The following is a 22,923-nucleotide window of genomic DNA, read 5'->3' on the forward strand; positions in this document are numbered from 1 at the left end:
TCCTGCATTAGAATTCTGTACCATTTTAGCTTTTGTGTTATTCTTGCTGTCAGTTTGAGCAAGCAAATACAATCCTGCCTCTGCATACCCAAAAGAACTAGACCTTTGTCCCAAGTTTGGCAGCTGCTGCAAGTCAATGCCACGTGGTTTCTCAAAGATCTAGAGAGATTGCTGGCAGGGTCTGACAGATGGCGTAGATTTTAGCAGCTTCTCTGTTCACATCCTTCTTCCTGCTGTGCGCTGATTTCATGATCAGTGTGCTCTTAGTGTGAGACCAAAGGAAAGTCTTGTTTCTCAGTCCATGCTCCAGTACTGTTCAGATATTGTAACTAATTCCTATTGAATTTGGTACATGTAAACAACCTTGAGTTGGAGTATGAAGTGCAGATCTTCTCAATTGAGGACCCCAGTTCATGGGGTCTATGTGTCATGGGTGCCCTTTGCTCTGCCCTTCTGGTCTCAATAATCTCCAATTACATTTTGTTTAAAGAGGTAATCTTAAAAGGGGGATAGCTGCTGTCCAAACTTCGTAAGTTCCATAAGCTCCAGAGTTTGTTACCATGGCTTTTTTGTTACTCTGCAAAGAAACACAGCTCTATTGTGGTTGCCTCTCTGCTTTGGTTCACTCTACTTTGGATGATGCTTTTGCCTTCATTCATTCACTAGGGAAATTAGACAGTCAGAACTGTAGCGTCCAAGTTGCCTCCTAGTTCTAGGAGGTCCTTATTTTACATCTAGGTCCTTATTTTGCATGTCTTTTCCCCTTCTTCATAACCTACTCATTGTGAAGATAAATCCATAAATATTTGGTTGGCTCTCTGAAGTTTTGAAGGTGTTTGCCTGAGAAATATGCTGCAAGTTAGGGAGATATAATAATGTTACTGATGTTTTTTGTCAAGAAGCCTGAATGAAGAAACAGTACTCTGTGTAGGGGAAGTCTGATTTTCCTGTCATACCTTGCTAAATCTCTGGGTGCTTCTAACCCTGACAAGACAGACAATGAAGGCAGTTGGGGTCAAGGCATCTCTTCAGCACAGTGTGAGTATGTATTGCTGTACTGGAGTTGGCAGGAGCAGGATGCAGAAGCAGCCCATTGTGAAAGGAGGAGGATGAGGAAGAAGCAGAAGTCCTTCTAGGCAGGGTGCAAGGGGCTTCCCCAGAGAACCTGCTTCTTTGGAGGGAATTCACGAGCAGGGTGAGATATGACGGGTTGGCATCCAGCCAGAAGGGGACATGGCTAGGTCCTGGAGGTTATTCTGCACCAATTCACTTAATTTTCTGGTGATGGAGAAAGGGGTCCTTTCCATATTGGGGTAGCGGAATTTCGCTTGTTGCTGATTTCCATGTAGTGAGTATTCACGTGTGAATTTTTTGCCGCTCTTGTACTCTCTAATACTGCTGCTATTACTTTCATTTTCCTATTTCATTGCTGTTTCCAGTAAATTTGCCTTATCTAAACCCCATGGTCTTTAACTGTTGTTTCTCCAATCCTCTCCATTGCACAGCTGGGAGGAGAGTGAGGGAAATAAGTAAGCAGTGTTTGGTCTAGAATGTTTCCCCACTGATGTGGGGAACACTATTCCTAAACCATAATGACTTTATTTGGTGTTTAATATGAACTTTAAAGAGCTGAGGTAACAACAGATCTGGTAAGAGTGGGTAGGTAACAAGTATTTGTTGTATTAGGTATGTCGCAATGCTGTAACCTAACCCTGTATATTTCAGTGTAGGCATTATGTGCCCATTGAGGTGCTCCTTTTCTGAGCAGGGATAGGGATCAGGATTGCTTTGTTGCTGAACTGTGTGATATCAGCTTATGAAATGATAACCTCAAGGGCAGTGATGTGTAATGATAACCTCATTTGTGATGTGTATTCAGTGTTGGTCTTCTACCCTTACCTCAGGCACTGACTTTAGGAAACCATTAACTGTGTCCTGGCCTGTAGCAGGCACAGCATTTCCAGCTGGTCCAGGTCTGCTCTGCACTGGTGTGGTCTCACCTCAAGTTCTGTGTGCACTCTGGGCACCACAACATGAAACAGACTTTAAGCTATTACAGAGCATCCAAAATAGAGCCATGAGGTCTGGAGCAGAAGCCTTGTCATGAGCTGCTGAGGTCAGGAGATGTCTGTTCAGCCTGGAGAAGAGGAGACTGAGGGGAGAGCTCCCTGCTATCTTCAACATCCTCATGAAGGGAAGCAGAGGAGCAGGTACTGATCTCTTCACTCTTGTGACCAGTGACAAGACTCAATGAACTAGCATGAAGCTATGTCAGAGGTTAGTTAATCAGGTTTGGGCTGGATCTCAGGAAAATATTTTACACCTGGGGAGTGTTTGGGCACTGGAAGAAGTCTCCAGGAAAGTGGTCATAGCACCAAGCCTGACAGAGTTCACAAAGCATTTGGGCACACAGTGTGACTGTCAAGCAGAGGGCCAGGAGTTCATGATCCTTATGGGTCTGCTTCCTGCGGTGGGTCCCTTTAGCATATTCTATGATTCTGTTTTTCTGTAATAATTTTACTCAGCCTGTGAGCAGAATCAGGAAGGATTATTTCCCCCAGCTTTTCACTCCTTTTTCTTTCTTGAGGCCTGTTACAACAGCTTTGGAGGATTTTAAATTCCCTTTGGATATTAAGGAAATCATGCTTTTGTTGCTAAATCTGCCAGGTCTCTTCAGTGCAGTCTTACCCTGATTAGAAAAATGGATTCTTAGGAGAGTCATTCAGAGATCTACCCCAAGGGTGGATAGTCATGATTGGCCTGTAATGTGGGAGAAAATGGGCCAGCTTTTGAAGGATCATTCTGCTCCAATGGCTTGGAAGTTTACCCCTGAACAGCTACAGGACCCTGTTAAAGTGGAAGAATATTTGAAAGAAAAATGCTGTGGCAGCTCCAGAGAAACGCCAAGTTCTGCAATGTGCAGGGTCCTGGTTACTATTTATCAGACTGCTCTCAGTACTAGACTGCACCCTCAGGGGGAAGAACAGGCAAGCAGAACAACTGGCATTGCGGCCACTCAAACTGCAGCTGAATCACCAGAACAGCCTATGCTGGTACCAGTTGCTCCTATACAGAAGAAGAAATCACGCCTTAGGTGAGCTGCAATGTATATGAAAAATTATCAGCCGCCAGTGAGGAGAGTCCCTCCTGATGTGGCAGCTCTGATGCTGGGATATCACAGCCCATGATATGAAACTATATGGTAATGAAACCAATCAATTGGGATCCCACATCCCAGGATGTGGACGTTGACAAAGGAATTGAGGATGGGACAGAAACTCTCAGAGGTGATTCCTGTCAAGTGTGAGGGAATGGTGACTACCTAGCTCTGGCAATATGAAGATCATTGTTTTTTCCTCCTTACTGGCCTGCAGGACCTCCCTCCCATTCAAGGAATCAACAGCTCCTTCCATTTTTTTATCATCTGTGAATTTGGCAAGTAACCCTTCAAGCAAGCTAAAGAAGAAATTTTCCATTGCTTACCAGTATGGACAAGAGTCTCTGTTACTGGGAGCAAGTACCCCCCCTGCTCAAGAGATGGTAGACACCATGAGGCAACCTGTTGTTTTTTTTTTTTTTGTGTGTGTGATCACGGATGAGGAAGTGGGATGGAAAACCCACCTCTGCCCTAGCACTAGAAGTCTTGAGTTGAAAGGAAGAGCAACTACTAAATGTCACTCCAGTTTTCAATAAGCAAATCCTTAGACAGAATAGGAGGGCTGATATTACTTTCAATCTACTTGAAAGGACATTCAGCTTGTATTTACAAGAAGTGAACAATTACTACTCTGACCAGGATTAGAGGTTTCCTTCTTCCAGCCAAGTCCTTCCTCCTTCAGGGGAAAGGGACAATCAGATCTATTGGATTGTGGGGATCTCATGGCCTGGCTCATCAGACTCACAAGAGTATTGGGCTTTAGTTAACCCCAGAATATGATGTACCCAGACGCCATCAAGATATGTAGGGGCAGAATCCATCTCTACTCCTGGAGTGACAGGGGGATCACAACATATGACTGTCCTGAAAGCTGAAGTGACCCTGACTGGGAATGAATGGCAAACACACCCCAGAAGCCCTGTGCATCCTGGGCATAAATTAATTACCTCATGGGAGGTAATCAACGACCCAAAAAATAGGCTTTTGGGAGAGCTGTAGAGACAGAGGAAGTTAGGCAACTGAACACCTTGTCTGGTGTCTCAGAGGACCCCTCTGCTGTGAGGTGGTTGAGGATTGAAGAAGAACAAGTACTGATGACTACCACAACAGTGCAGTATCAACAATATCATACCAACCAGGACTCCTTGACCTTATCCATGAGGTAATTCATGAACTGGAGAGTCAGACAGTGGCCAACAAGGCTTTCTCACTCTTTTATGATCCTATATAGCCAATGTGTAAATCCAATGGAGAGTGGCCACTTCAGGCCTGTCGGTGGCCTGAAGAAGTCACACCACCACTGAGTGCTACTGTGCCAGGTGTGCTGGAACTTCAGTATGAACTGGAGTCCAAGGCAGCAGAGTGGTGCCACCATCAATATTGCAAATGTGTTTTTCCCTATTCCTTTATCAGCAGAGTTCAGGCCACAGTTTGCTTTCACTTGGAGGGACGTCTGTACACCTGGAACCAGCTGCTTAAGAGGTGAAAATACAGCCACAGTATTTCCATTGGACTGATCCAGACTACTCTGGAAAAGGGAGAGGTTCCAGAACATTTGCAATACATAAATGACATCAACTTGTGAGATAACACAGCAGAAGAAGCTTTTCAGAAAGGGGAGAAGATAGTCCAAATCATCCTGAAGGCCAGTCCTGCAATAAATCAAAGTAAGGTTTAGAGACCTGCACCAGAAATTCAGTTTTCAGAATTTAAATGGCAGGATGGACATTGTCAGATTCCAAAGAGGACATAGTCAGCAAAGTAGCAGCTATGTCCCCATCAACCAGCAACAAGGACATACAGGCTGTCCTACACAGTGTGAGTTTTTGGCAAATGGATAATCCAGATTAGAGTCAAATTGTGAATTCTATTTTGTGACTCAGAACAAGAATGATTTTAAATGGGATCCTGAACAATGACAAGTTTTGAACAAATGAAGCAGGATATTAATTTGTAGCAGTAGCCCCTGGCCTAGTTAGGACTGGAAAAGATGTGAAAACTATGCTCTACACTGCAGATGGGGAGAATGGTCCTTCCTAGAGTCTCTGACAAAACATATCCATGGAGGTTTGAGGATGATCCCTGTGGATCAGGAATACAAAGGACTCAAGGCCTGCTACACTTCAACTGACAGAGATCCTGGCAGCTTATGAAGGGGTTTGAGCTACTTCCAAAGTGATGGACACCAAACCACAGCTCCTCCTGGCATTGTGACTGCCAGGGCTGGGCAGGATGTTCAAAGGGAAATTGCCTGCCACACATCATGCCACTGATGGAGTAAGTATCTGATCACACAACAAGCTTCAATAGGAAATTCCAATCACCCAGGGATCTTGGAAGTCACCACAAATTAGCTCAAAGATGAACATTTTGGAGTATCATTGGAAGCAGAGGAGGGAAAGGTGACTTGTGCTGAGGAGGTCCCAGCATATAATGAGTTACCAGAAAATGAAAAGTGATATACTCACTTCACTGATGCTTCCTGCTGTAATGGAGGAACACATCAAAAATGGGAAGCTGCTCTATTGGGCTCCTCCATGGCAAGTCACAGAATCTATGGAGGGAAAAGGTGCATCAAGTCAGGTTGCAGAGCTGAAAGCCATCCAGCTGGCTTTAGATATCACTGAATGAGAGAAATGGCCACTGCTCTACCTCTACACTGACTTGTGCATGACAGTAAATGCTCTGTAGATATGGCTTGAGCAGTGAAAAAGTTAAGACAGTGCAGAGGTAAACCCATGTGGGCTGCTGAGTTCTGGAAAAACACCGCTGCCTATGTAGGGAAGCTGGCTGTAAGAGCACAGAGCAAATTGTGTAGATGCACACACCCAAGAGCTGGGCTGCTGAAGAATGTCCCAACAAGGGACAGGTGGATTGGGCTGTTGAGATTCAAGTGTCTTGGGTGGATCTGGGCTGGCAGCATAAGGGTGAATTATTTCTGGCTCATTGGGCCCATACCTTAGGTCATCAGGGAACAGACACAACATACAGATGGGCTCGTGAGAGAGGGGTAGACTTAAACATGGACACTATTAACCATGGACATTATTTATAACTCTGAAATGTGCTGAAATGAAAAGAGGGTAAAGACTCTGGTATGGGGGATGATGATTAAAATGTAAGTATGGAAAGGCCTGGCAGATCAATTGTATTGCAAATGTGCCAAGGCAAGCTCTATGTACATACAATGAATAAAACACTGGATGTCGGAGATGCACCCCGTGCCTCACCCCACTGCCCAGAACACTGTCTTGGCACCCCTGAAAGAGGTCAGTCAGACAGTAGGACTCATTTCAAAAATAGCTTCATAGAACCCTAGGTGAGAGAGCACAGTATTGAAGTGGGTATCATGTTTCCTGTCATGCACCAACCTCTAGGAATGTTGAACAATAAAATGGATTGCTAAAAACCACATTGGTGGGACCTTCAAATATTGGGATCTACATTTAGCAAAACCTCCTGCTTAGTTAACACTAGAGGCTCCAGCAATTGATCTCAATCAAAAGCTTCATGTACTGCAGAAGTCAGTTGGGATTAATCCTGTCTTAAACAAAGGCAAAACTACCCATGGGATTGTTTTTGCTCGATGACCTGATTGCTCCTGCGGAGAAATGCAGATGGATGGGGAAACACAAAGTGTACCTGAATTGGATTCAATTTTTTCATGAGAACAGTCTGTAGTGTTGAACTGTGTGTGTATTGTTGGTTGCTGAATGACACTGGCATTGTGTGCCAGAGCTGCCATGGACAGTGAGTATGGGCTGCTCCAGACACACTGGTCATGAGCTCGTGATGCAGCTTGCAAACACCTGACAGCACACCAGCCCTCCTGCCCTGGAAGGCATCTAGGACAGAGAACCCACAGCCATGGACTCAATGAACTCTACAGATATCTTGGAGGGATGGTCACTGATTATGGACAGGATACTAGTGCTTATGTACATGCACATTTCTATCTATATATATGTATGTAGTTGGGAAAAAATCCTACTATTTGTCTCAACTAAGGAAAAGGTGTAGGTAATAGAGATTAGCTAATGTGTGTTGAATTATCTTGACAAAAATTTGGGAACTTCTGGTTATCCCAAGTGCTTTCTGACTTTTAGCTAACCATCATCATGCATTTGAGAATAGAACTGAAGTATTTTCTGCCATGCCAGTCTGCTACAACTCTTTAATTCTCCTCTGACTAAAATAGTTTCATTATTTGTTCCCCAAGAATGTAAGAGACTTCCTTCTCCAGTTTGCTTTGGCAGAGCATTGAATCAACTAAACCTAATATGCCTGGGTTGAAAAATGGAGTGCAGACCTAATTTCATGGTTTCTGGGTATCAAGAATTACCTTACTAAAGCAGATCACTTCCTGCATTTCCTTATGATTGTTTTGGGGTTTGGTTTCGGTTGATTTATTAATTGGTTGTTTTTTAAAAATCTGGTTTTTTTTTTGTCACCAGTTAGTTCTCACCCATCTCCAGTGAAAACTCTCTCTTTTAGAATGCACATCTCCAGAGTCTTGCAGATATTTACATCTAACCTGCCCCTAAATGGACAAGTAGTACAGCTGAGGGCTGAGGCAGCTGCATTTGGGTTGTTGAAGGATGTTTGGTTTCTTAAAAGAGGAAAAGTGAAGAATTTATCTCCATTTCCTAGGGTAAATTAACTTCTGAAATGTCTAAAGGAGACCTGGACTGTCAGCTGTCACTATAAATTACATTGAAGTTAATCCTGTAGAAGAGACTGAAGCCTGTAGAAGCCTGCGTGAGAGTAGTGATTGAATTTGGAATTTGAGTTATTATTCCAGATGCAAAGCTTTAATGCTAACTGAGTTTCAGGTATCTTTCTGTCCTGTCTTTGGCTAGGACAGGGTCAATTACTTGCAGAAGCCAAGCAGGGGCCTGGCTAGGACCCAGAGGTTGTTCTCTACCACTGTCAGGTCATTGCCAAGGCTTGGGGGAAAGGGAATCTCTTCTGGGGAGGAGGGGTCCCTTCTGGATCAAGGTAGTGTTGTCTTTTCTCTTGTCAGGGGTTTTCCATGTGAATTGTTCATTTTTTGTGCCCCCTGCCATAATTTTGTTGTTGCTTTTCATTTCCTTACCTCGCTGCTGTTTCCAGCATACTGCTCTTATCTTAGCCTATGATGTTTACCTTTTGTGCCTCCAGTTCCCTCTCCAGCTCCAACAGAGGGACAGGGGGAGGAGGAGGAGTGAGAGAAGGTGCATGGTTTGACATGTTTGAGTGGGAACACCAAGCTGGGGAATATCATTCCTGAAATACAATAGTGTGCAAAGCAGAGTTGTGGTCTGGGTAAAACAAATGGGGATCAGATGTGACACTGCTGCTTCCTCCTTAGCTTTGTACATTTCAGTAATGCACAGCCAAGCATCTTTGAAATGTAGCCACTTTGTTTATTCAGTCTAGCTGTGAAATCTATGTTGTTTGCAGCTGTTGAAAGAAACAACTTAATGAGACTTGCTCAGACCATACCATTTACACCAGTCCAGCTCCTTGGTGAGTATCAGCTTCTTGCTTCTGTTTTACTTTATAAATAGTCGATGATCTTTTAAATTAATAGATCTCTTTAAAACCGTGTTTGAGAAATTGTCTTGGATTTATTTCAACAGTTACTATTTTCTGAAAGAGACAAAATAGGATAGAATTGTATTTGTGCAGTAGTTTAGGGATTTCTGGAGGTCATCTTGTCCAACTCCTTCCATGGGTCAATTCAATCAGATTGCTGAGCCACTGTTGAATTGCATTTTGATTGTGTCTATAAATAGAGACTCCTCATTTTTATTGGGCAACTCTTCTATTGTTTGATTGACTAATAATTAATCCAGGGTTTCTGCCTGTATTTGTTGAGGTTTCCCTTGCTATAACTTGTATCTGTTAGTATTCATGTGATTGCTGTCAACCTCAGAGAGGAGCATAACTCCATCTTTTATGTATTCATCCTCAGGATAGCTGAAGACAGCCAGAAGATTCCCCTTAACCTTGATAACTTTATTCTTTCTCTTTCTCTTTCACACACACTGACACAAACCTAGTTACATATGTAAGTCTATGTATAGGATATGCCATCAATAAGAAAACCAGGTAGTGATTTATAAGGCATTATCCTTTTATCTGGCACAGGAAACCTTTAGTATCCTTATTGCCAAGTAAAAAAAATCTTTGCTGTAACTGAAGAGTGGTAGAGCATAATCCATAAATTTTTCTGAAGAGTTCTGAAAATAGTGTGCAGTATTGGCTTACAGCAGCAGAAGGTCTGCCTCTAGACTCCTGATATCTAGGTGGTGCCTTCTCAATGGGTACAATATTTTGTCTCACAGCAACTAATTGCTGATACTTGCAGCATCATAGGTTTTGTTGTGACCTTATTACTGTAGATAATTAAAATAGCCATGGCCATATTAAGTATTCTAATCTTTGAAGCTCCTAGGAGATACCTTTCTAGGTATTAAACTGTCAAAAGATAATAAAATTAAGATTTAATATAAGATTAAAAAATGTGTCTAGTTATACTGTCTTTATTCAAATGTCTGTCTTTTATGTAAGATACTGACTTTTCCAGTCGCTTTATTTTAAATTAAAATGCACTTAAATTGCTGGATTCAACAGCATCCACATTTGTGCTAATTGGTGAAAAGCAAGCTCAAGAGTGGGGAAGAAATCTACTGAAGTTGGAATCCAGTTTGTAATTGCTTTTGATGGTCTGCCATTTTGGCAGTTTAGTTACCTTGTCACACTTGCCAGCAAAAACCTGTTTCTTATTAATTAATCTTACAAATAATGTGAGTTGTAGGAAACAAAGACAGATTTAAAAAAAATCAGTCCATTTTGCTTTTAGTTTACAAATGGTGGGAACAAAAAAGTGCTGTTTATTCTGTTTATTCTGCTGCAAGAGAGGAACACCACTGCAAATCTCCAGGGGGAAAAAGTGCACAGCTGACTTAAAGCAGTGCACAACTGACTTAAAAAGGTTCTACTTGCAGAAAAAATGTTACTAGCAGGAGCAGAACACATTAAACATTCCATCATTGCATATAACACTGTAATTTCTAGGAAAAAGAAATCAAAATATTAGTTTAAAATACCAAAACTGTATATTCCCTGATAATTTGCTTTAGCTTGTTCTCCTGGAAATATCTTTTTAAATCTAATTTCCCTGACTCATCATATCATGGCCAAGTCACAACTTTTGAAACAAACTCAGCTGTCGGTGGCACAAGGTGGCACTTTTGACTACAGCCAATATTGTATCAACTACAAAATTAAATCCTGTTAATCTTTAATACTGAATAAGTATTACAAACTGTTTGCCTTGTTGTCATGATTTTCCCCCAGATTTATTTTTAACAATTATTTTAAACTGTTATTTTACCTGTTTTTAGACTAAGGTTTGAATTCAGATGTTCTGGTCCTGCAGGTTTGTTTGGGTGTTTGTTGCTTTTTGGGGTTTCCTTTATGAAACACAAAATTATAAAAAAAAATTCAGGGAGTGTTCCACAGATTTTGATTGATGGAAGTCTTACTAAAAATTCCCCTTCCACATAAGTACATAAAGAGAGGGAATTACACATGGGATATTTAGAGCATATACACTGGAGATAAAAATGGTGACCTTTTAAAAATAAGTCCTTTTAAATGACTGCTATAGACTAGAATATCAGTGAGTTTTGTTTGTGTGGAAGAATCCAGGTGGTCTTGAATTTATCTTTGCTTGGAGGCATAATATAAGCTCTTTGGACCACCTCTTATCATAGTACAAGAATGAATGTACTAAATAGTGTAAGTTTAGGCTGGAGAAGTTTTCAGACAGATGAACAATTATGATAAAAGGCTCTCTTTTTAAAGATGTGTGGCTTAGAAAGGTGTGTAAAGAGGTATGTTATTTAAAGACACCAAAGAAAATGTTGTTATCTCATGTTTCTGCCAATGACTTTTGCTAGCATGCTACACTTATTTTTATTTAAGCTGGAGAAGAAGTGACAGTCTATCAGCTAGAAGAGACCTCACCTATGAATCTTGATAAAAGCATGTCTTCCTGGTCCCAGTGCGGCACAACTGCAATGATCCAGGTCCTGTCACAGGAGGAGATGGATGGGGGTCTGCGGAGGGCCATGAAGGTCATTTGCACTTGGTCTGAGAGTGATGCATTAAAGCTGGGACAAGTATTTATTGTGAAGTCTTTCCTGCCAGAGGTGGTTCAAGCTTGGCAAAAGATCTTTCACCATGGCACTGTATTACATCTCTGTCTGAGGGTGAGTTCAGACCAGAAGGAACACTGACTGGCCTAGACTGCTTACTTGTTAATGTCTTCAACAAGGTTGACATATGTTTTGATGCTATCTTTTGGAAAGAAAAAAGGTTTTGAGGAAGTTGCATATCCCATTTGTAAAAAATAGATAATCAGGCTGTGTGTGTGTGTGTGTTTGTTTAGTTTTTTTGACAAATTTATGATACTGTTCTTCATCAAAATGAAGTGGTGTTTATAACATTATCTTTTTTTTTCAGGAGATTCAACAGCAAAGGGTTGCCCAGAAGTTAATCTATACCTTCAACCAAGTGAAGCCTCATACTATTCCCTATACTCCAAGGTAAATCAAATGTCTTTAGGTACCAGGTGAAAGAAGTTTCTCTTTTCAGCCTCCTTTTCTGTTGTGGGTTGCAATGATAATGCAGTGGTAATGATAATGTCTAAGAATGAACTTTTAGGAGGAAAGGTAGGCGGCTTTGAACCTTGTCTTTATAATTACATGCAGTGGAAGAATAAACATTTTGTTCCGTAGACTTAAGCAAGAACTGCCTTTTACATAATTAACTAAAACAATTTGATGTAGCTCATTTACAGTGCACTAGGGTAAATCAGATTATGTTTTTTCTTCATAAGCTTTACCTTCTGATAAGGCGCTTTTCTTTTGAGAGTTGTCAGACCAAGAAAGCTTTTGTACTCTCTATTGTTTGTACCTACCTACTGTTGAAAATGCTCTAGCCAAAGAGGACATGTCCTCCTTTTTGGTATGCTTGTGCTGCATCTTGATGGCTGCTGACTGTGAGGATGCTTGTTACCTTGTCAGCTGCTGACAGACAGTATTTATATTTACAGGTTCCTGGAAGTTTTCCTCATCTACTGCCACTCAGCAAAGCAGTGGTTGACCATTGAGAAGTACATGACTGGTGAATTTCGGAAATACAACAACAACAACGGAGATGAGATTACTCCCATCAGCTTGCTGGAAGAGCTGATGCTGGCCTTCTCTCACTGGACCTATGTCTACACCCGTGGGGAACTCCTGGTCCTGGATATGCAAGGTGACTGCTAGCATAGGACTGCTATTTGAAACCAAATGAAAAGTAATAATATCAAATACCACTACTGAGGACCAAATTCTCCCTTAGATGAGAAAATGCAAAGTTCAAAAAACTTCTGGATATCTCTTATGTGATGCCGATAAATGAGAATCCACAGAAACTGTCTAGGATAATGTAGGTGTAATGAGAAAATAATATTGCTTCAAATGCCTCCAGGCTGAAAGACTGAAAGAGCAGTTAGATAAACTGCAGGAATATTTCATCTAGCTCCAAAAAAGCCACTCCATAATGGTATTTTTATTTTTCATGAGATGCATAAATAATACAGAGATTCAAATGTCCTCATGTATCTATGCACACAATGATATGTTAATGTCAAAATGGGTGAACTATCTGCATTTTTTTATTGTTCATATTAATGAACAATAAAAAAGCTGTAAACTGTAAACCTGAATGCTATTCACAATTCTATTGACTTCCTTCTAGTGACTCCTTCAAAGAGCATGTGATCATTTTACTGTACATATGTAAGTGGCATATTTTGAGGAGATAAAGCAGTTGACAACGTTCAGAGGAACATCACCCATCAAACAGTATAAACACTATCACTTTTCATTTCTGTCAAGGGAAAAGTCTATGGATAGCCAGATACTTAACATATTTATATATCACAGCATCCAGAAGCTTTAAGTTACAAAAAAGACCTAATTATTATGCAAAATAATCCTATAATTCCATCCTTGCCTTGATTTGCTTTAGCTGTAAATAAAAAAAATGAAATGATACAGAAAGAATAAGTGTGTCTCTGCCATAGCCTATGAGAATTTGTATGAAATTTACTCAGGTTTATTATATAACTCTCACAGTTCCAGAGCAACTCTGTGGGCTTAACAATGTAGAATTTAAACATCTATATAAATTTCGGTTTTCATCTTAAATAAGCTGATATCAGCTCTAGTTTTTGCCTCATGTTAAGTTCTCTAAATCTGGAACTGAGGAAAAGTGCAAGGGCTGCTCTTCTTGGAGTTCTACAAGGATGAATCTAGATAACAGTTTACTATTTAATACCATGAGCATCTCCACATACACATATATGTCTACTCACATGTTGCCTAATTTACATCAACTGAAATGTCCTGATTTCTATCTGGGGGTATTTCAGCCACATTATGCTGTCTCCAGAATTTTTATTTTTGTTGCAGAACATAAATTTACCATGTTGAAATAAAAATAATTGCATTTCACATGGTTATATGACCATAGATTTTTCATTAGTGTAAAAACTCAGTGATTTTGTCAGATTCAAGAAAAGATTGCTTTCATAAAGGTAGTATACTTAATCAGTTTGGTGAAAACTGCAACATAGGTATCAGCATTCAGGTATTTCTTTAATATGCTTCCTTGGCCACCCAAATGGAGAAAGGGATAACAGATGCAAATATTTGCAAATCATGAAGTTCTGGCTTCTTGTGTTTGTCACCTTGAAGAGAATGTGTATCTGAAAGTAGCTCTATTGATACTGGTAAAATCCATATGTGATTAGAACCTTTACTCCAAGTAAAATAAGAATATTTTGGTTGGTCACATTTTAGTTAGTTGAGCTTCAATATAATATTTATAGCATTTTCATACACTTTCCGTCTACATATAAATTGACCTCAAAGCAGCTGAAGACAGAACTGTAATAAGAACTGTAACTGTAATTACAAGTACTTTACACATTTTTATAGTCATACCATTTTCATTCTAGTTCATGACCACTTTAACTATGACACTATGATGTACCAAGACAATGGTTAATTACATCTTTTGTTAAGTGCCAGGGTATAAAATCATGACTACCTTCCTTTGTAACACACACAATGTTTATTTGTTGTAGGTGTTGGAGAAAACCTTACAGATCCATCTGTGATTAAACCTGAAGACAAAAAGTAGGTTTCTTTCTGTTGAAATTATCATTCACTACAGATATTCTGCCAACAGTCTGTATATTTAGGATGGTTTTCTATATATTGTGGGGGAGGTTTAAACTTTTTATTTCACATGGTATTTGGGTTAAATGATAGTGTGATGCCAATGGAGAGACAGCGTCCTCCAAAGCACGGGAGAAGACACAATGTGTCCCAGCTCTCAACATGTGGTCAGAGGTGTATGAAAGGTGGGAGAGTCTGTGCTGTTGTGCTGGGAGCAATCTCTTCACAGAGTTTTACAAAAGATATGAATGTGGCAGTCCAGTTTCCCCTGACTTTTTCTAGGAGTACACAGGGCCACAATGGCTTAAGAGGATGAAGAGAGGGCCTGGCTCTTTAACCTCTCCAATAGGTTTTACTGCTGCACTTAAGCATGCAGCATGATTTCAGACCTGTGATATGAAGATGGTAAACTGTGCCCCTGGGCAGGTTCTGTCAGGGTGCCGCTGACGCAAAAGCGTCTCCGCTTCAGACTACATTGCCAACTCCCCCAGCCAACCAGATGCCTGAGCCCGGATGTAGTAATTTCAGCTCCACCAGGAAAGATGAGAGCACTCTTGTGTAGTAATCGAGAAGGGTTTATTGAAGGTAGAGGTGAGCATCCAGGAGCAGTTGAGGGAGGTAGGAAGGCAGGGGGTGTAGCAGGCAGGGCTGACAGGGCAGGAGAACAACCTCTGTTGGAAGGAGCCAGGTGTGAAGGGCCCTGAGCAAGGGTGGGTCTAGGGTAATCACTTGAGGAAGGGTAGGAGGGGACAGGGTACAATCAGACGAATGGGGGTGCGGAGCAGGGGAGGAGCAGTGATGGGTGATATGCAATTAACCAATAGGGAACAGGGAGGAAAGGCTGTGAAGGGAAAACCAATGGGGAGGCTGGGAGTACAGATCTTTCCAGAACAAGGGAATAGACTCTGGTTGATAGAGAGGTGTGCATTTACATTTGGGGGCAAAGGGTTCTGGGTAGTTGTAACACTTTCTCTCCCTGTGTTAACAAGGGAGTCCTCCCAAGGTATCTCAGTTGTACTGTCTCCAACCCCATCTCCCACACTAATCATGAGTGGAAACTTAACAAAAACTGGATAGAGTAGATGCACAGAAGTAGTAGTCTGCCTTTGTGAATCAAATTTCAGAATCAGAACTATGGCTGTTCTCCCATTCTGTGACCTTGCTCTTGAACGGTATTTCCTGTAGTAAGAGCAGAAGCAGTGGTGCTGATGGCTGCTCTCCTGCGGCTTTCGGGGGTCACTCGCTGCTGTCCCCCGTCCCTCCCCGGCCCCCCGGGACCCTCTGGCTAGCTGTCCCCTCTCGGGGCCGGGGTTTTCCGCGGTCCCGCTGCCCTGGGCTCACCAGGCAGGGCTGGGTTAGCACGGTCCGAGCTGCGGCGCTGCCTCGGTCGCCGCAAGGGTTCGAGATAAAGAGACCAAGAGAGACCAATGGTATGCTTGTCCAGAGAGGTTGTATTGCCTGAACTGTAGCAGGGACCAAAGGCCCCAGGCCACTGCCCAGATACAGTTTTATACAGCAAAATTAAGAGTTAAGGTCTAAACAATAGAGACAGTGTCCAGCTTAGGCACATCAGAACCACCCCAGGGGCCAGGTCCAATGGGAACTGCTCAGGGGTGGGGAGAAAGGGGTTTACAGAGGAATGCTGAAGAGAAACTTTCCCGAAACAATGGAGCATACATAAATGTATCTTTTACCTCAGTTTCTCATTCCCAAAGCCTTTCTAAAACAATGGGGCATACATGAATGTATCCTTTTCCTCAGTTTACCATTCCCAAGGCCTTTCTAAAACCTTCCTCCACGCTACCATGCCAGCATGATAGCAACACTCTCCTACAGCTCTGCTCTTCCTAAACCCACACTCCTGTCCCGATCTGCCCTGACATCCCTGCCCCTCCCCTGTCTGATCTTGACAGCCCCTTGCTCAGCTCATGCCATTTGAGTGAAAGGAAGTCTCATGTTTAGAAGGTAGGAAGAAGCAAACGTAAACAATCTAATTTAATAAAAAGGGCAACTAACTATAGAAATGTCAGATGACTTGCCTACAACTTGGAAATCTAAGTTAATTTTGTAAGCAAGTTCTTAGTTCTGGGACCATAATTAATATTTCAAAAAGGTAAGTAATAAACAATCATCTTAATGCTTAATTATGACTGTAGGTGTATTGTACATATAATTTTTTTTTTTAAAACAACAAAGATATGCTGAGAGAGCAAAGATATGCTGAGCACTTCTCAGTGACAAAGTCTTTGCCCTAAGTAGGCCATAGGTTCATGACAGAAGCACATAGATAGCTCAAGTTAGAGATGAAGAGAGGTCAATCATGTAGTTATTCTCCAGATTTTAGCAAATACTTTCAAGGTACAGATGTATGAAATTCTGATTTGCTACTGTTCAAATAGATTTTTTATATCAGTGGTCACATAAACAGTAAACAGTTATTGTTGTAAATAGTAGAGGCACTGACCAAAGTAGTTCACAAGACAAGTCAGCTTATCCTCTTTGAAATAAAGATAATAGTTATCTACATTATACCATGAGGTTTATTTTTATTAATGTTCTTCTCTATTGTCTTTGCTATTAACTAATTTTATTACATTGATTAATAAAATCTGATCATACAGATCTTATTTTTAGAACTTTTTGTTGTTTATCATCAGCAAAATAGTTAGTCCTAGGTAGAGAGCAAGTGTTGATTAATTAATCAAACCCAGCTTGATTTTCTTATATTCAGGGAATACTTCAGAACAGCAATTAGTGAAACTATATTGTTTGATTTAGGATTCTAAAGGAATAAGGCAGTGAAACTGTGGTGTTTTCTGTAAGCAGATACCAAATTCTAAGAAATACCTTCTGAAAGAGTAATAAGAATTACAATACAAAAGCACTGTCTTTGCTCTAACCTTCATTTGTTCACAGGAGAAACATTTCTGACAGAGGCAAGATGTGTTTTAAGTTTTCTTTTGTAAGTAAGATACTTAGATAAAATCAAAACCTGTCTCAAAACACACTTTGAGCTCATGTTCTCTTGAAAACCTAGGAGAAAATAGATGGCACCTGACTTATGGGGCTTTACTTACAGTCAAATTATTTATGTTTTGCTCTTTTAACTCCATCAATTTATTTGCTCATGTCATTATCCCGTCACGTGTCATGTAAGTCTTTTATTTCATGCATCCCACATCGTGTTCTGGACAGGATTTTGCAATGGCAAAGTGTGGCCTCCAGATCCATGATAGTGCCTTATGTCTTGATTTTATATCCAGATCAAGACAAATATAATAGATCTGTTTGGAAAGTATGCCTAATGTTGTGACAGCTCAGACAGATCCTGAGCTGATGCAAGCAGTGTAAGATCTGGCCACGAGCACTGCATGGAATGTATGAAGTGATAAAATGGTGCAGGTGTGACATTCACAAGAATCCTTTAAAACAGATGTAATTGAGGCACAGAAGCAGGGTTTAACACAGTCCTTGCAGACTTCTGTCCTGCCCAAACATTGAGAAAAATTGTCTCAAAAGCAATACTCTGGGTGCTTTTTGTAATGTATACTACTTGGCAAGGCCAAAACAAAATTAATAAGGGTAAAGTATTCAGGAATATTAGGTCCACATTCAGAGGCAAGGAAAAGAGTGTTCTCAATTTCAGACTGAAAAGAACTGATACATTCACAGAATATCTGTTTCCAATAGTTTGTTGTTACACTGCCTGAATGATTTTTCCTGGTTTTTGGTTTGTTTGTTTGTTTGTTGTTTTGGGTTTTTTTTTGTTGTTGTTTTTTAATTGAAATGTTTCTTTCTGGTGCTACCTATTGACAACACAGAGAAAAAAAATTCAACATTCTTCTCCTTCAGTCTTTTCTTTTTCATGTTAAACTACCCCATAATCTTTACATGTTGTAGTTTCTAGGCTCATGATAATATCCAATATCCTTGAAATAGTTTTTGAAATTTAAATGCAGTATTCCTTATGAACCATTGTCAATCCTGAGAGGAAGGTTACTTCATATATATTACAAAGAATATACCTTTTTACCTCAAAACAGTGTGAGAAGATAGCATTCTGTCTTACTTGCTTCCACTTGCTCAGGGTAATGGTTATATTAGAGGAAGTATCAGAGTGGTTGTGTGGCCTTGAAATTAGCAAAGTCTTCCTAATTTCCTGTACCTGCTCAAGCAAATACTTAGGTACATTCTATTTCTATTATTTCTATTTCTATTTCTATTTCTATTTCTATTTCTATTTCTATTTCTATGGCACTTCTATTTCTATGGCATTTCATCAGATTTCAAAAAAGGATAAAAATGTCTATATTGCATCATGTTATTTAAAGTTATTTAAATATGGCCCTTGAATGATAATTCACTTCTTCCCTTGTTTGATGTATTAATTTGCATTAGAAGATGATTAGATGAATCCTTCACAGGATCCAGGAGACACATATTCTCTAGGGACTGAAAGAAATTAGAAAGATACTATATTTTGTATAGTAGTTTTGGCTAATCATTGCTGCTGTCTGGTGTGAAAGGGAAAAGTTTCATGTTTGAACACTACTTTCCTTAGAGAGAATATAGTTTTGTCAGTGTGAATTACAGATACATTTGATAGAATTAAAATATTTTTCCAAAGCTTTTCAGAGCTGTAATTGATTTCAGATTTGGAAATGTGCTGTTTCCACTCTGCATATCATTAAAATAAAACACTAGCATTTGTAAACTTTCTTTGGAAGTGTTTCTTGTGTGCTGTGTTCCATAGTGTCTAGACTGTCAAATTCTTGAAAGTAAAGGTGCAGCTATACTAAAATATAGGATAGCTTTTAGACTACCTTAAGAATCTGTGGTAACTGTGTGGTACTTCTAATACAGGTGTGGATATAGGTGGTTTCTATTTGTAATTGTGGAAGTTTCTTTCAGAATATGCAATGTACTTCTACAAATGGATCCCCTATTAGCATTGATGAATTGCTCAGAGAACAGGCACATGGAAATGAGCACAGGATGAAGACAATAAATTTTAAAACCTTGCTTGTCAGTAGCATACTGTGGGTTTTGGGGTTTTAATTTTTTTTTTCATTTTTTCTGTGCTGCATGTTTTTGTGGCTAGGGTTCTGCTAGACTTTGCTTTTCTGGTTTTAATTGAAGAGAAAACAAGTCCTTGTTAGCTCTGTTTTGTTCTCACATGCCCACCATCAAAACTGGAACCAGACTACTTGCTTGGGAATGAGTGGTGGCTGCAGCAGAATCACACAGATTATGGCAAATGTCATCAAAATGTCACTGTGCCCAGATTTCCTTTGAACTTTTTAATAGAGACTGAAGGGTCTGTTGTCTCTGTCTTTAGAGGAAAAGTAGTGTGGGATATATGTAGGCTAATATTTTACTGGAACTGACAGTTTTCTTGTCTCATATTGAAGGAACTTGGAATATGTATTAACTTTTGGTTGTCTTGATGAAAAATTAAAAATGGCATCATCTCTGTCCCTTATAATTGCTTCATTTTAGATTCACTGATGCTTTAAGAATATTTCTTTCAGGTCTGGAAAGATGGTATTTGGACCAGCAAACCTAGGAGAAGATGCAATAAGAAACTTCATTGCAAAGCATCATTGTAATTCTTGCTGCAGAAAGCTGAAACTTCCAGGTATGCAAAGATTAATGTTTAATCTATGTGTAACTTCACAAGTGCAACCAAGGGCCTCCACGTGCTATAAAGACAAGAAGTGAAATTCTATTGAGCTGAAAGACTCTGGTAGGCATAGTCTTCCTGTGCAGAGGCAGATATGAGAATACTGCTTTTTTGCCTAACATCCATGTGAGAGTGGGAGCTCATCAACCTAATGGCATTCAGCATGAAAGCTTCTTCCCATTGAATTTTTTCACTTTCTTTGCTAAATGGGAGCCTATTTTTCCAGGGTCATCACTACATATAATATCTGCAATAATTTTTAGAATAAGAAAAGAGTAAAAATATAAAATTTGCAATGCATTGGCTGGGGAAAAACTCACTGGAAATTTTCTTGCCCTGCTGCAGCCCCTACTTATGCTTAGTTGGATTGCTTTTGTTCACATTGTATTTGGTAGAATGTGCTTCTGTTTGACATGTGGCAGATTTTAAAGACTGAAAGCCAAAGTAGATTGCTTTCTAGATGACTTTTCAGCCACCATTTTTTTTTTTTTTGTAGAGGAAGCTCCTTTCCTTCATTGCCTACATGGAGTAAAAATTGCTGTTTGATTTGAAACAGAAACTGCAATGTTATTGGCTTGATTTTTGTCTGTGGCAGCTGGAGATAATAGAGGGGAAAATCAGCTGAATGAATATAGTCAGGGAAGGTTCATTCATACAGGCTCACACCACTGAGTTTCTCAGAACTCTCAACCCCCTGGTTCTTATTTGCCTTGCTTCAGAGTTTCTTCCTGCTGAAAACATCAAACAAACTGCTATGAGTTATTGGGTTGAACACTGCTTGAACTGGTTGTGCTTTTTGAACATTTACTTGTCTGCGTTATTGAATTTGTTTTCTTGCCTTAGATTTGAGAAGAAGTGACTATGCATTGGAAACTGCTGGTCCAGCCTTCAGAATAGAAATGGAAACAAGCACTGAAGAAGCTGATGATGCAGATGAGACTTCTGAGTGTGGTTCACAGCTATGAAGCAGAGTCTATGTGTTTGCATGCTTCAAAACCTGTCCTTAATCACTACCAAGGGTTTGCCCAAAATCACAAAATACAGATGACTGAGGGCAGCATCTGTCTGCCCTAGCTAAACCCTATAGACAAGGAATGAAAGAAATTACCTTTATTTACTCCCCTTCCATGCTCTTGTGCTGGCCTTTCTCATACAGATTAATGAATCACCAGGAGCAGGTCACCCCTTACCTGGATGAACTCTCCCATCAGTGCCGTTTTTTATCATGTGGATCTTAGTTCCAAGTTATACTTTCTTAGGAAAATGATGGTGACAAGTTTATTTCCAAGTGGTAGTAATTTTTGTTTCTTTTTATGCTCTTTAGTAAATAAATTAATGTATACACAAGCAAAGCAAATCATTCATTTTCAGTCAGAGCCCACTCAGCCCCATGCTCACTTTTCTTGAGCATAAAAGGCTCTTCAGGAAATTGCAGAAATGCTACTTTATTATTGATTTTGATGCAGAGTTAAACAAAGAATAAATAAACCAAGTAATAAAGTTTTGGTTTAAACAGTAGTTGTGAGAGAATGAAAAATTTTATAGGAAATTTGCCTTCAATTCTTTTCACATACCAAGATAAAGTTGCACAATAAAGCAGCAGATTATTGGACCCACAAGGATCTCATTTTGAGATGAAGTTCAATATTCTGTGGTATTTCATACAAACATTTTGAATATAATTTGACTTCTAGAACTTGCCTGTCTTTATAATATTTTAGCTTCTGAATGTTTTAAAATTGCAATTGGAAGAAAGATTTCAGAAGTCACAAAGAATACTATGTTCCATTTGGCATTTAACTTGTTGTCAATGTCAGGCTGAACATTAGAGTGTTGTCTAACAGAGGTGCAATTATATTAGGCAGCATCCACATTTGTTTCAGTTGATGCCCTATGATTACAGCTGAAGTTCAGAAAACAGAAAAATCAATCTGTGCAATATCATTTTTGTAGAGTAAAGACTGAAAAGAAGTTTTCAGCAGAAGTATTTCTAACACAACTGGTGTTCTAGTACAGGTTTACCATTAAAAGCAACTTTGTACTTTACTGTTGAGTAAAAAACCCTAATGTTCAAATGTCAGTCATTAGGAAAAAAAATCATATTTCCATATGTAAGGGGACTTTTTATTGTGATCTGTGATTCATTTGGTATCTTAAGTGACTGCATATACATAGGAAGTTATGTGTCCCCAGTTTTTATATTGATTATAATATTGATGTTGAAGTAATCAGCATTGTAAACAGTCATTGAAGTAATCATCTACGCAATGTTTAACTCAGATGCTTTCAGTTTCTTAGAGCATTTAGAAGAGGTTCCTATTGGGTTTTTTTATTTTTGACATAATTTGATAGAACCCCCCATATTTTTCCCCATCACATTACACTTCTCATTTTGAAAAATATATAGTTTCCTTTGGGTCTTCTTTTTGGAAGCAAGTTAATATACCAGAAAACATAGCTTGTCTGTGAAAGAGGTAGTTTGATTCCATCTTTGCAGACTGGGGGTGAATTTTGGTCCATATGCCTATAAGGTCGTAATTCTGCTTCCTGTGGTTATCATTTTAAAATCTGACTTTAGGGAGATATGTGCTTACATGAATACATACATACTTTAAAGAAAGATCTTTATCTCAAAGATCTCTTAACTATTTGTCTGTCTTTAAATGCAGTTAAGTTAAATGACACATAGATATGTCTGTAAAGTCATAGACAATGTAGTCATGCCCTGATAGTGTTGTATTCTTAAATGTTGCCATAAATTTAGAACACATTTATATTATCCGGAGTCGGTCCGCGAC

General features: G+C 39.7%; 1 protein-coding gene across 1 annotated transcript in view; it reads left to right on the forward strand.

Moving 5' to 3' along the window:
• The window catches only part of TRPM6 (transient receptor potential cation channel subfamily M member 6), an 89,318-nt gene extending 68,228 nt beyond the window's left edge, over positions 1-21,090 (forward strand). Inside the window, exons 33-39 of the mRNA XM_077790427.1 lie at positions 8,571-8,665; positions 11,132-11,418; positions 11,672-11,754; positions 12,264-12,469; positions 14,349-14,400; positions 19,974-20,080; positions 20,969-21,090. Coding sequence (XP_077646553.1) covers positions 8,571-8,665; positions 11,132-11,418; positions 11,672-11,754; positions 12,264-12,469; positions 14,349-14,400; positions 19,974-20,080; positions 20,969-21,090 — 952 coding nt within the window. The remainder of the gene's footprint in view (positions 1-8,570; positions 8,666-11,131; positions 11,419-11,671; positions 11,755-12,263; positions 12,470-14,348; positions 14,401-19,973; positions 20,081-20,968) is intronic.
• Positions 21,091-22,923: the final 1,833 nt, after the last annotated feature.

This window comes from Lonchura striata, chromosome Z, assembly GCF_046129695.1.
Source record: "Lonchura striata isolate bLonStr1 chromosome Z, bLonStr1.mat, whole genome shotgun sequence".
In the NCBI taxonomy this organism is placed as follows: domain Eukaryota; kingdom Metazoa; phylum Chordata; class Aves; order Passeriformes; family Estrildidae; genus Lonchura; species Lonchura striata.